Here is a 13,846-nt window from a genome sequence, read left to right as displayed (position 1 = left end):
ACAGAGGATCAAGGTTGTTAGTCGACCTGCCGCTCAGTCCGACTTCAAAACCAGTCTCAGTATTCGACGGACGAAGAGTCGAGTGGTCCGATCGATTGTCACAACGACTTCGACCAGCAACTGGTATTCGTCGGCGATAAGGACTGCGATAGCAAGAGACTCCATGGTTTCTGGATGACTTTGACTTTGAGACCTGTTTTCCCACTTATCGTCCTGATGGTGCTCTCTGTATCAATTCGACTAGGCCACACGGTATGACTGCTGATCCAAGCAAGCTTTCGCGTTGATCGCAAGTCTCGACGAGAACAAAGAGAACACAACCGGCGGGTTTGACGGCAGGTTTGCACAGCTCACGGAAACCGAAAGACTATATATATATATATATATATATACGACTTCACCATTCAGGCATATGGCAACATTCCCTGTCATTTGTCAGCTTGCCCTGCTGCGTCGTCCTGATTGGAATTGCCGAGGCCCCCGAAGCCTGGTACAGCTTCTAGACGATCTTTGCCCACGCAACTACCAATAGAGGAGACGGGCGATTTTTTCAATGGTGGATTTCCTCCAATATACTATATAAACTTTTGGGGATAGGGAAACTGTTGACAGCCGGTGAAAAGCCGGCTTCGTGTTGGCTGAATGCGAGCTCTCACCGTACTCCTTGTCTCGATTACGACCATCACCGTCACAACCATCACCATCATCGGCTGGCGGCCCTCCTTTATATCCCCACCGAGAATTTCTTGTCATCGCTTTCTGTTAAATATATACCCTCTGTCAACCATGGATCAAGTGGAAAGTCATGTGGATATATATAGCGAGTCAAGACGTATTCCGTTGCGCAAGCAACTTGCAACCCTGCAAGGGACTCTCCAGGACCTTGGCATCAACTCAGCACTTCAGCTCTGCCATGAAATCTTGGACTTGGTCGAAAAAGCTCGCCTTTTGCTTGTTCCGGTGCACAAATAGTGCGGCACCCTTTCACCGCGAAACGAACATGGATATCACGCAGTGGAATATAGCAACTGGATATCTCCTCCCCCGAAGAAACAGCCAAGCGTATCCACTGGCTTTGATGATTCTTATATATACATTTTTCTTCCTCAAAATAATTGCGGGTTTCCCCATGAGATCAGAACCCCCCAAAGACAGGCTGGGGCTGAGGAGTGACTTGGGCCTGAGCATGCGGCTTTTCGATTTCACCCCCCTTCACCCTCCTCAACAGCAGTACATATAGCCGTTCCCAGATTTCATCGCCATGACCTCTCAACTATGACCTGTGTCGCAATGTGGAAACACTTCTGTCCTCTTGGCCAGCGATAAGCAATGTGGGGCCTCAAGTTTTGCGTCGGATCGAGAGGGAGTCCTCAACACGGAGCGGTGCTTTCTCAATGCTGAGAGTGATGAGAGACATGGGAATCCACGCCGTCATCCAATCTGTATATATTCTGCGAATCGGCTCCCTCACCTTTCTGGAGGACTATATGCAGACAACGATCCATCGCAATCCTTTCGTTATGGTCAACTCATCAAAGAAGGGGCAATACGACCACGTCGTCCGCACATAGAGGACAGACGCTTGCGAGGACAGGAACCTAGAATGGTTCGATGATGGCCTTGGGAGGATAAAGACGGAGAGCACACAGAAGAGCAACAAGCATACCTCTTCTTCGTGTCACACGGCTCTGGAAGCAACGCAGACTATCAGCCTGCACCATCTCGCCTCGACAGTGATCAGAAACCAGTACAGATTTTGCCTACCCTCCTAGTTCTTACCTCTATCTTATGCGGGGATATATATAACGGTGTTTGGTGAGCGGTCCAAGCCACTTGGGCGGATAGTCGAAGAGGGCTGATTGGGGTTTCCCTTTGCGTCTATGCTACGTTTGGAAGATTCCATTGCCGACAAGCATACAATGGCTACTGATGAGCCTATAATGCAGTTACATTTCCGGAATTGCGAAGTGCGGGATCTGCTGTAGGCTACCTTGAACACCCAATAAACCGTCTCGAATCACTACCACTAAACATCATCCTGAAACATCTTCTAGCCTTCCCCCGACATGTGGGTGTAGCTCTTCCATTATCGCGTCTCATTATATATATGGTTGAAGACATGATTAGCCGAGTCCTTCAAGAACAAGACCCAGGGAACGGATATCCCACTGAGCAAAAGGGGGACCAAACACCCTACAAGCTTCTATATATGAACTACCATTTTCAAGATTGATGGCCAATCCACCATCAAAGACAAAGGCAAAAGTTGGGAGAGCAGCCCTCCTCAAGTTTGACGTTGTAATATGCAGCGGCAGCTTTGTCAAAAAGCTGTACGAGAATTGGATCGGATACACCCATTTCCGCAAAGCGATCCACCGTGTTGGCCTTAAGTAGAGTCACAGTGCCTTTTGATCTTGTCAAATCCACATCATTTGCCACCTTTGGAGAATGGATAGCGAGAGGTGTTGCCGAGGTGCATTGAGCATGGTATATATAATCAACAGGCTTGACGGGGACGAGGTACCAGAAGTTGAGACAATCTACGTCACGTCTGCTGACGGCAACTACTGAGACATTGTCGACTTCCAAGGAATCGTAAATTCATCTCATGGAGGGGGATTGATTAATTTATCATCGGCAGTAGATCCCCGCAACAAGGATAGCAGGCATTGGAGAGAATCATACCCCTTCTCTCTCCATATCAGGACTAACCGCGTGAACAGCCCATTCTCAGCTTGTTTCTGGGTTGAGTTAGGTCTCTGCGGCCTTTTAAACAACAAGGGCGACGTGAAGAGTGGACAGTAATGGGAGAGGCCAAAGTAGAAGGGGTTTAGTGAGATGATATATAGGGCAACAACAAAGACGAAAAATGCACCGAGGCGAAGTGAGGCTCGACGGAAGAGAAGGCGATATTAAAAGGAGAAGATGAGACTTTAGATGAATCTCTTCTTCTTTCCTGCTCTTTGCGTTTGAGTCAAGATGAGGCTCTCTATGCACTTCTTCAACCGGTCATGAGCGCAAGACGCTGCGCGTTCCCGCGGCCAACCTGAGGCCGCTTGCATTGTGCGCAACCCCGACAAATGAGGCAGGCTATATCCAAGGAGTCACCCATGTACCACTCCCATACGTGGCATCGGATGAGGATCTAGTCGAGGGTTGCAACAAGGGTGCCGGCATCAATAGCAAGATCAACTTGAGACGAAAGAGAAAGAGTTGGCAGAAAGAAGGCAGCCGACAACCCAAGACAGACCGCCGTGCGTGTTGCCGGTCAGACTGTTTAACTCGGATCACCCCTTTTCAGGGAGCTGGGCGCGTCGACTTCTATGAATCAGGTACCAATTCAACTCACTCCTCTTGGTTTAAGATGGAAAAGATTAAAGATGGCATAAGCTAAGCCAGTGAGCTCGTTGATAAAGACATATCGATGACTGTATATATAACTTCTCATAAACAATACAGGATCAACTACACGGGATTATTTTGGCAGTATGAATGATCCAATAGCTGGGTACACAGCAATAGAAACCTAGTCAAGACATATCAGGAGTAGTTTAAGATAACATACAACGCAAAGAGGCCCTCATATTGGAGCACGAGGTTAAATATATAAACAAATGAATCCTTTAGACATGAGCCTATGAAACCTAAAACCTACAGGAGATATTCAATCCAATCCAAGCCAAGGCAATCAGTCAATCGTCATACAAGCCAACGCTCCCAAAACACCGTGCTCCTACCAATGCTATGCCTCTTCTCTTAATCCATTTCAAAAGTTCTCTCTCAAGCCCAGTGGCATTCTGGTGCTGTCCTCATCCTTGAACCTCGACAGATCGCCTCCAATCAGCTTCCTCAGGTTGCCCATGTCCTGGAGATAACGCTGCATCTCCTCCTGCAGCTCGTCCTCGTCTCCGTACGCTGTACTCTCCGAATCATAATCGTCTTCGTCGTAATCGGATCCGTTCTCCTTGTCCTGCTCGTCCAACTCTCGGTCCGTCTTGACCTCGACAGCAGGGATGGGGTTCTTGAGGCTTTCGATGGCCAGCTTCAGGTGCAACTTCAAAGCCTCGTTTTCGGTCTGGAGCTTCTTGATCTTGCTCTCTGCCACCATGCTGCGCTCCTCCATCATACGCTGCATGGTAGTAACCCGGGTCTGATACTCCTCCAGCTTCTCCTCGGCTTCCTTGGCGTTCTTTTCTCGTTGTCTCGAGTCCGAGACGGAAAGCTGAAGAACGCGAATCTCTTCCGCCATGGCGGCAATCTGGGCATCTCTTTCGGCTGAGGACATATGGTCCTGGTTGACCACGGCCCTGGTGCGGATACGCTTGGCCTGATCAGCGTATCGGAGGGTTGAGAGGGTCTCTTCGTAGTCTGAGGGAGCAATACACGCAATCATGGCCGTCTTGCTGTTTCCGCCCAGCGAATCCTTCAGAAGCCATGTAAGGATAGAGTCTCGGTATGGGACAACTTCCTTTCGCTTGCCGCCTCGGTGCGCCTTCGGGTCTGCCAGAGCAGCAATAACTCGTCCAAGAGTCGTAAGGGACTTGTTGATGTTGCTACCCTCGCGAAGTCGGGCACCAGTAGCCTCAGTCGCCTTGGCACGTTCACTGCCAGCGAGATCCACCAATCGAATACGGGAGCTTCGTTCCGTCGTCTCATCAGTCTCCATATCGTGATGAATCTGCTTGAGCATGATTGTAAAGACAGCGTGACTTCGACTACTGGTGTCGTTCATCTTGGTGCTTGCTACCGTACGCGAGGCATCACCCATCTTCATGTAACGCAGAATCTCGTTGATGTTTCGCACAGGCACTTCGGTGAGATCCTTGACGTATGGGCCGTCAGTGGGCGACTCTCGGATCTTGAGATAGTTGGGTGCCTTGTTGGGCACAGCGGGGACCAAAAGGTCGCGGACGTGCTCGTTGTACACCTCAAAGTACGAAACTCGGACGTTGTAGGCGACGTTGGAGTTTTCGCTGTGAGCAGCGTCGATGCGCTCGAAAAGGTCCTCGCAGGTTCGAGGAATAAGCCCAGGATGATCGGGGGTGCCCATCATGGTGTAACTCTTTCCTGACCCAGTCTGTCCGTAGGCAAAAATGCATGTGTGGTAACCCTCAAAGTTGTGGTCGAGGAAGTCCTCGCCCAGGCTATTGTAGACGTCCTCCTGGGTGGCATAGTGCTTGTCGTTTGTGTCGTGACTCCAGAAAGAGTTGTCGAAGGTGAACTTCTTATCCTCGATTACCTTTCGGGTCTTGAGCTTGGCGGCAGCGGGATCTTGGTCGTCGGGTGCGAATAGAGTCGTGAGCTGAGTGATAGGGTCCATCTCAATGAGACATCTTGCTTGGCGCTCGAGTTCTGCCAAAGTCAGCACTTGATCATCTGTCGCTGGAGGGTATCACCAGTCTCACCTCTCTTGAGGAAGGCCCTCACTCGGACAACAACTTTGACGTTGCCTCCTCCGTCCATCCTGGCGAGCATGGACGACGCCCCATCGCGGGACCGCAGTGAAGGCGTTGAAGCCGAAGAGTGCACTGTCCGAGCCTCAGAGGGCGAAGCAGGCATCAGGCGATGATCATAAGCCATCGTCAAAAGAGTCTGGTTGACGGTGTCGATGCTGTCGTGAAGTCGTTGGCGGAGGATGTGCTACATCACATATGCCTCTCTCCTTCCTAAGTTTCTTTTGTGCGATTTGTTTACTGCTGTCATGGGCGTTGCTAGGGTGAGCTGCAGGGGGGGCTGGCATCGCTCTTGCCGTCTCTAACTGGTGCAACCGGGCTGGAGCTTGGGCCAATGACCCACCGCCACCCGGCAGAGCTAAACTTTGTCGAGATTAGCGCACTAGCCTCGGCGGCTGATGAGTGACAGAAATAGCAGCGTACCACAGCGAGCAGTTAATTCTGTCGCCTCTTTAGCAAATCACCTTCCTCTGCCGCAAGTCACTCTTGCACGCGGGGAGGCGCAAACGCGTTCGGGGAGGGAAAGCTTCAGCCACTTTAGCTCACTAACCATTTTCCCGGACTTGGAGCGCGACTCCTCCCAGTAGACGGCCATCTCCAGACTCCTCTTCTTTCACCATCAACGCCAGACTACCAACACGTTCTGACTGCGTTGTTGATCCCATTTTAACTAGGTCGCGCTCCCTCGCGTTATTTTTGCATAATTTTCTCGTCCCTCCCTCTCTCTCAATTCCTCTTCTCGACAACTTGTCGCATCCACCATGGCGCGCACCAAGGAAGACGTTGTCGCGACATCGCCTCGTGTCGCCAAGTCCGCCGCCGGTATCAGCAAGGATACAGAAACCCCAGTGAAGCGCGGCCGTGGTAGACCCCGCAGCGCCGTTCCCAAGCCCGCCTACGTCCCCAGCGGTCGTCCTCGTGGCCGTCCCAAGGGAAGCACCAAGGCATCGAGCGCGAAGAAGGCTGCTCTCGGAGAAGCAGTTGGCCTCACCAAGAAGACAGCATCAACGGATGCCTCTGGCGCTAAGCGAGGACGTGGTCGACCTCGCAAGGTTGCCCAACCCGAAGCCGAAGCCGAATCTACAACCCCCAAGTCTGGCAAGAAGCGTGGCCGGCCAAGCAAGAATGCCACCGAGAGCCCGGCTGCCCAGGATGTGGCTGAGGACGACAACGAGGAGTCTGAGCCCGTGGAGGATGGTAAGCTTTGACCTGCGCTCAGTGATGAAGTAACCCATGCTAAGGCACAGCAGCCAACGCCGATGATGAATCGGATGGTGACATTCCCACAGCTGGCCAAGAGGAGTCAGCAGACAAGGAGGTCCGTCCATCACCATGGCTATCCGGTCTTAAGAAGATGTTTCGCTGATGATCGCAGTTGCCGGATGATGACTTGTCCAACTAGAGTGCTGGACGAAGACGTCGGCGCAGAGGATAGCATGGGCCATGTCTATTCCTAGGACGGATTATACTCTATATAAATGCCAGGCGGTTTGGCTTGGCTCTGGCATCAAGCTCTGATGCTGGGCAATGTAATGGTATCAGGTTTATGGGCGGCATGGGGGATTACCGGTTTTACTATGCAGAGGAGTTTTGTGTTATTTATTGATCAATGCTGGGAAAAGCCGGCTCTTTTCACTGTTTGATTGTTTCAGTGGCACTCGACCCGTGATCAAATCTTCTTCCACGTCTCATACTCGTCTTTGAGATGCTCCTTTAGCCTTTGGAACTGGTTCCCAAAGTTACGACCACACCTCCAGCACTTCATATCCCACTTTAGATACGCCTCCTCCTTTGTGTTTCGCCGTGGATCACCAGCTGCCAGCGGAAAGTCTTCGAGGTTGACTAGAAACGGCGTGTTGAAGGAATTGTAATGCTTCCGGTGCCTCAGCGCCTCCGAGTACATCTCGCGCGACAAGACGTGCACGTGCAGATGCCGCATGCTGGGCACGGCGTGGACACCGGAAATGACCTCTGCATCCCAGTCCCGTCCCGCCGGCAGCTCCCCGCTCTCGCCGGGGTCTGCGTCCCCATTGAGGACGGCCTGTCGTTCTGCGTCGCTGCGGCTCTCCGGCCCGAGTCGGCGTTGCAGCTCCTTGACCACCAGCGCCCTGAGGCGCGCCGTCTCGGCCTTTACGCTAGCTAGAAACTCGGGGTCGTCGAATGCTTCAAAAGGATGTAGGAGATTATGCTTTGTTGAGCGTGGGAGGAGAAGGGTGTGGATTGTTGCCTTGGGATAGCGGTCATTTATGGCGACGAATGAGTCGTTGTGGTAGATCACGCGCGAAGACGGGTACGAGGCTGGATCTTCAAGGTACGCACCCAGACCCATGCGGTCTCTGAAAGGGTTTCCTCCTCGCGACATTCTAGGCGGTGGAGCGGACGGAGGTGCCTTTCGTTTCGGCGTCATGAGCTCCGTGACTGAAGCGTGAGAAGGTGAGAAAGCGATGTGAATGGGTGTTTGCGTACAGGCATTGCGAGCTGATGGGGGTGCTTTCCCTTCAATCTCTTCTTTCGTTATGGCCTCTTCGGGCTCAGAGTCTTGGTGCGCCATGGGTGTTGTGGCGAGATTTGAGGTGAGTTGATGGTTTATAGGTAGGGGATGAGGTTGAGGTGAGGTTGTCATGGGTGCTCATGACAGCCTATCCACGGAGGCCCACAAGGGCTAGTTGCTGCCTTCAAGGCCAGGAAGCCATTTGTTGCATGGTCTCGACCGCTGCTGGCCAAATTTGAATGTAAAATAAGAAAGAAAGAGCAAATTTTTCACATGAAATAAACATTTGTACAAGTGAATGGAAAAGTCACTGACAAGGAAATCAAGCTAGGGTGGTGTTTATGGTCGTCCGTAATGCCCCGCGGTGCAAGGCTTCTACCACCATGCTCATGACTCCTTATTCTCGCTGACGAACCAGCATACCGTTGCAGCATGGACACGAGATACAATAGACACAAAAATCAAAGATAGACCGAATATCCAGACATTGAATCACAGATCCATCTCATGGAGCCTTCTTACTACCTCTCTCAACATCCATGCATGACCTTCACGTTACTCTCACCTCGATTCATCAACAGACATGTCAACCTGGTCAAAGTCATTGCTTTTCCTCTCATGTATGATAAACCTCACAAACTTCAAAAACCCAAGCAAATACCCCGTCTAAGCATCCAACCCATCAAGCTCAATCATCTTCCTCACAAGCGTAATCACCTCCTCATCCTTGAAACTCAGCTCAGGATTCTCAACCTTCTTGGCAATCAGCTCATCAACCATGCCCCTCAGTCTCGCCAGCAATACTCCGATACGTGCCCAGCCTCTGAGTCGCAGCCATCCATCCACCAGGAGTCCTCTGCCTAGGGTGTCGAGTTCGATGGGGCCTGAGAAGAGAAGGAGCGTGTAGGCGTTGAATGCTGGAGTCGTGTCAGTACGTGTCTACCCAAGACGTCGCAATAAAAAGATGCATGATACGTACGCGTCAGATCCCGGATAAAGATCTTGCTCGTCGAAATGAGGCTAAAGTATGCCATATACGCCGCGTTACCCGAGAAGCCCTGGCTTCCAAACAGAGTGCTGCTAGGATGCACAAATACCCGCCCATTCTCCTGGTTAAAGTACTTGATCGACCTCGCCTCGGGATCTAGCTCAACAGCACCAGACATGGAGCTGGCAAACTTCTTGTCGGGATACTGGATCCGCGCGATCTGAGGTGTAAAGGCTGCCGCCACGAGGGCTCGTAGGAGTTGAGGAGAGTCAGAGCCAACACCACGACCGTGGGCTTCGCTGGTGGCTTCTGAAGGCGGAACGATGCCAATCTCTCCAAGAGCCGTGTAGTACTGCGCTTTAGTGTTGGAGATGTCAGACAAGGTCTGGAAGTTGAGGAAGTGCTCCTCGCACCAAGACCGAACTTGACGCTGAGGCATACGATCTTGCATCATGGCATCCCACTCCTGGAAAGCATGGAGATCCGTCAAGAGATCGCCATCACCGGTGTAGAATATCATTCGAGCTTCCTTGGCTTCGTCTCTCTTCTCTTGTGGCGATACGAACGGACTCCGTGTGCTCAGGATCGCAGCAATCGTCACGCAATCATCCAAGCAGCCAAAGATGGCACCAAATACCATCAGCTTTCCACATCTCAGATCAGCAGGCAGCATGGCCAGTTGCTGACCCATAGCAGTCAACTCATCGCCATCAAGGGCTCCCATGCGCCGCAAGAGCTTCATGGCGCCATCGATAGCCGTGGCATCGGGAGGTGTAGGAGATCGCCCAAGGAATCCAGCAACATCTCTCATGCCCATGGCACGGACTGAAAGACATAGCTGCTCCAAAGGAACACGACGAATCTCAGGCTCTGGCCGTTCAGGCATCTGCTGCTCCAGGTTCTGCGTAAAGAGTTTGTAACATTGGCCCTCCTGGACACGACCAGCTCGACCACGTCGCTGCTTGCAGGCTGCTCGTGAAGCCCACGTCTCCTCAAGCTTTCGCATGTTGTTCTGTGCGTCAAAGCTGGTCTCCTTGACTTTACCGCTATCAATCACCACAACGATATCGTCAATAGTGATGGATGTCTCTGCCACGTTGGTGGCCACCACAACTTTGCGCTTCCCAGGTGGAGCGTTGGCAAACACTCGCTTCTGTTCACGAGTCTCGAGCGAGGCGTGCAGAGGCAGAACGTGGAGGGAGCTGATAGCCTTCAGAGCGTGACAAGACTGGTTAATCTCACCAACTCCGGGGAGGAAGATCAGAATACCACCCGTCTTCTTCTCATACGATAGCTCGTAGTCGATAGCCTTGACAGCGTCCACAAGAAGGCTGTAGTTGATACGATGTCCCAGCTTCTGAATGACCTTGCCCATGGCCTCGTCGCCGATGAATCCATCATCAGACTTGTCGGTTCCATATCCAGTCATCCGGATCACATCGTCAAGATAGAACTCGTCCACAGGGAATGTTCGACCTTCAATCTCAACCGTGCCCACGTTGAGCCCCTCAGACGCAAAGTAGTTCTTAAACGTTGCCGCGTCCAGCGTAGCGGACATGAGAATGAGCTTCAGCATATCCTTTTTGGCCTTCATGACGTCGCGGATGAGGTTTAGCAAGAAGTCGGTATCAAGACTTCGCTCGTGCACCTCATCGATCACGACGTGGCTGACATCTGCCAGAGAAGCCACCACATCCTCAACTCGACCTCCTGAAGTCTGGAGTCGTCGAAGCAAGACACCAGTGGTAACAAAGGTGATTCGAGTATCCTTGGATCTTCGCGACTCGCCACGAATAGCATAACCGACCTCATCTCCAACACGTGAGCATCGCTCTTCCGCAACTCGATCTGCAAGTCCAAGTGCTGAGATTCGTCGAGGCTGGGTGACAATCATGTTGGCACAACCGCCCAGTCCATTGGCATACAGATCGTCCAAGACGAACTGCATAGACTGCGTAGATTTACCCGAACCCGTTTCTCCGCTGATGATGGTGACATGATTACTCTTCACGGTGCCAATGATGGCTTCCCGCATCTTCCATGCTGGCAGCCTCTGACGCTTCGATAGCATGTCCCTCCACGAAGATGACTCTTGTCGTCGCAGCCATTGCTCTCTGTTCCGCTCATCCTTGATCCACTTGATCATCTTAGGGGCACGGGAAGGTCGCTTCTTCTGGGAAATAGCTGCAACGGGCTTGAACTCGGCCGCAGCTGAAGAGACTGCAGAAATGTCCACAATCTTTCCGGGGTTTTCAATGATACCGTTGATGTTCTGCTGAACCCAGTCCATAGCCAGATAGATCTTCATCGGCTCATCGCGCAACGACTCTTCGATATGCTCGAGGGCTTTGCGGATGATGCTGAGCTTGATGTAAGAAGGCAGGTTGGCAACGATGGACAGGATCAAGTTCGCGGGATATGTGGCTGGCCGTCGGACTTGCAGAGATGCCTCCACGGTTTGCTGTCCATTCTTGACCGAATCCAGCTTGATTCGAATGACGTTGTCTCCGTCACGCTCGAAGCCATCACCATACATGGCCTCGAGACTTCCAACCTCTTCTTCCCACTGCTCTTCGGGAGAGCCTAGGTCCAAGAAGTCGGCATCGTCAGTAGACTGGGAATCGCTGGAGAAAAGCAGATTTTGCAGCGTCTCGGCAGCCTTGCCCTCGTCGCCACCTTGCTCGTCAAGTACTCTCGTAGCCAGCTCGAGAGAATACCCCGACTGAGCAAGACGCTTGATAATTCCCTCTCTCCTCAAGTTGGTTGTACCAACAGACACACCAGCAGAGTAGCTTTCCGGCAGCGCCCATCTAGGGAGATCATCTTCGGGAACGTGGATGAGTAGCCACTCAAGCGTCTCTTCTCGGTCCTTGCAATACTCGACCGCTTCCTCAACATGACTTCGTCGAAAGCCAAGCTTGACCAGTTCCGCAACAATGGCGTCCTTCTGAGCCTTGGGCATATGAACATCGTTGGGATTCCACTTGACTCCAGTCCGTAGAAGAGTCTCCAGCTGTGCCCTCGTCTTCTTGCCCATCTCGACCTTGGGCGCAGTACTCCATCCTTTCATGATGTTGGATGATCGTCCAGATCCATTCCCGGCGTTGCTCATTAGGACCAGTCCAGCCGCTCCAGGCATGGCTGCCGCCTTGGCCTTGGCTGCTTCGATCTCCTTCCTCTTTTTCTCCGCCGCAGCCTTAGCCTCCTGACGTTCTTGAAGTGCCTTGAATGGATCCGCCTCGTACATCCACGCCTTGCCCTCTTTCACGTCAGCGGTTTTGAGAGCCTGGAAGTCCTTCCAGAGCGATTTGTGATCCGGTGGAAGAACCGTATGCTTGTTCTGCATGCTGCACACTCTAAAGAGAGCATATGTAGCCGCTGCATGCTTGGCCTCGATAGCTGTCGGCCGCATAATCAGATGCTTATGAGTCGCAGGGATCTTGAAGGGCTCAAGCTTGGTCATCTGCTGTGTCTTGGGGTCCTTTGCGCTCAGGGTGACCCAGACGGAGAAACCATCTGGTGTCTTTCTGGTGTCATATTCCGGCCGCTCCCATCGTTGCTTTTGGCAGTATTCGCTCAGCAAGTTGACCGGTAGTTTTCCAGTCCATGAGGAGCCACCGATGAGCTGCTTCACTGTCGGTTTAGGAGGACCCAGTGATGGAGCTTCTGGAGTCGAGGTGCCCGCCTTCTGTCCTTTCTTACCCTTGCCTTGCTCCTTAGGCGCGGCAGAAGGGAGCGGGTTGGACAGATCAATCCCCGCGTTGGCCTTGGCCTTGCCCTTTTTCACCATGATGAAGGCTGGGAATATGGGGGTGTTGTTGAAGAAGGAATAATATCAAGCTGGAGGCGATTGGTGGAGCTCTACGCGAAGTGACCAACCATCCGAGTCAAGTTGCTTGGATTGGTTGAAAGAGCAAGCAAATATATGCTGTTAGTGGGCACGAAGGATTAATATGGACTCGATATCACCATTAACAGATTTATCTGTATTTGTATCAAGAAGAGACGGCGAAAGACACTGAGGTTGTCCAAAGAAGCCAGATTTGTGAGGTCAACCCAAGTCTGTCACTGCCTAATTGTCCAGAAAATTTGTTTGTAGAACTCACACTGTGCAAGGCCACATAGTTGTGTTGTGTGATACAGTGCGATAGTCATGATGGTTTTGACCCCACCATACCTTTAAAACCGTTTCTGACCGTCTTCAAGAGGAATGAATTCGCAGGCAATCAGACCTACTACGTAGACGTACCTTAAAAAGCGATTAACCAGAGACATTGATATCATTGTACACATAAACCAGCGCCACATGTCATCACCAAAGCCATGCGGATCATAGAATGAGGGGCAAACACTCCTTATTTTTGTTGACTACGGGTTTGGCTACTGTTGAACCAGACACACCACCACTTGGTAGTGAATCAGCCGCAGTTTTCAAGCTTCATCTCGGAATCTCCCGATGCACTAGCACGGGGTTCCACCTCCATTCGCATCAATCATACATGATGCTGCCAGACTCCTTCGGCGCCGTGCTGCGCGAGTCTTGTGGGCCTGGACAACACCCTTCATGATGCCCTTCTGCCTCCACGTCGACTCGTCCGCCTTGGCCACTTCTCCGGCACTCCTCTCGAGATGCGAAGCGCCTCCGCTGTCTTCGCTCTCTCACTTTCTTCCTCTCTCAGGCTGGAGCTTTCAAGCTACCATAGGGCCTGTATTCTGCGGGGATGGGATTTTCCCTCGCATAAACCTTCCAGATACATTAAAAAGACGCGGTTGGGTTGGGGTGTGTGATATCATAGGGGTGGGGGGTAAAATGACAGTCTGGTAGAACTGTACTGGGTAAGGGGTCGTGATGCTACTATAATGCTAGGGTTGAAGACTGCTCCACGTTTCGGATATCCAGTCGGAAGTCATCAA

The 13,846-nt window shown here is 51.9% G+C and overlaps 4 protein-coding genes across 4 annotated transcripts; 1 reads left to right on the top strand and 3 right to left on the bottom strand.

The window, feature by feature from the left end:
* Window positions 1–3,766: 3,766 nt before the first annotated feature.
* Window positions 3,767–5,463, bottom strand: LRP88_05994 (kinesin-3 family protein uncB; the record flags this gene model as incomplete). Its single annotated transcript, XM_083242536.1, has 2 exons — window positions 3,767–5,352; window positions 5,406–5,463. The coding sequence occupies 2 exons, from the start codon at window positions 5,461–5,463 to the stop codon at window positions 3,767–3,769; spliced, it is 1,644 nt and encodes a 547-aa protein (XP_083101472.1).
* Window positions 5,464–6,214: 751 nt separating this feature from the next.
* Window positions 6,215–6,819, top strand: LRP88_05993 (uncharacterized protein; the record flags this gene model as incomplete). Its single annotated transcript, XM_083242535.1, has 2 exons — window positions 6,215–6,650; window positions 6,704–6,819. 2 exons carry the CDS (start codon window positions 6,215–6,217, stop codon window positions 6,817–6,819), a joined length of 552 nt encoding a protein of 183 aa, XP_083101471.1.
* A 303-nt stretch (window positions 6,820–7,122) lies between these two features.
* Window positions 7,123–8,004, bottom strand: LRP88_05992 (DNA 5'-adenosine monophosphate hydrolase; the record flags this gene model as incomplete). The annotated part of the gene is made up of 1 exon (XM_083242534.1): window positions 7,123–8,004. One exon carries the CDS (start codon window positions 8,002–8,004, stop codon window positions 7,123–7,125), a length of 882 nt encoding a protein of 293 aa, XP_083101470.1.
* A 606-nt stretch (window positions 8,005–8,610) lies between these two features.
* On the bottom strand, window positions 8,611–12,722 carry LRP88_05991 (RNA helicase; the record flags this gene model as incomplete). Its single annotated transcript, XM_083242533.1, has 2 exons — window positions 8,611–8,861; window positions 8,924–12,722. The coding sequence occupies 2 exons, from the start codon at window positions 12,720–12,722 to the stop codon at window positions 8,611–8,613; spliced, it is 4,050 nt and encodes a 1,349-aa protein (XP_083101469.1).
* Between the last annotated feature and the right edge of the window lie 1,124 nt (window positions 12,723–13,846).

This window comes from Fusarium phalaenopsidis (assembly GCF_050370095.1).
Source record: "Fusarium phalaenopsidis strain FUZ10S chromosome Unknown contig_32296, whole genome shotgun sequence".
In the NCBI taxonomy this organism is placed as follows: Eukaryota; Fungi; Ascomycota; class Sordariomycetes; order Hypocreales; family Nectriaceae; genus Fusarium; species Fusarium phalaenopsidis.
This window is presented reverse-complemented; position numbering and strand designations above follow the sequence as displayed.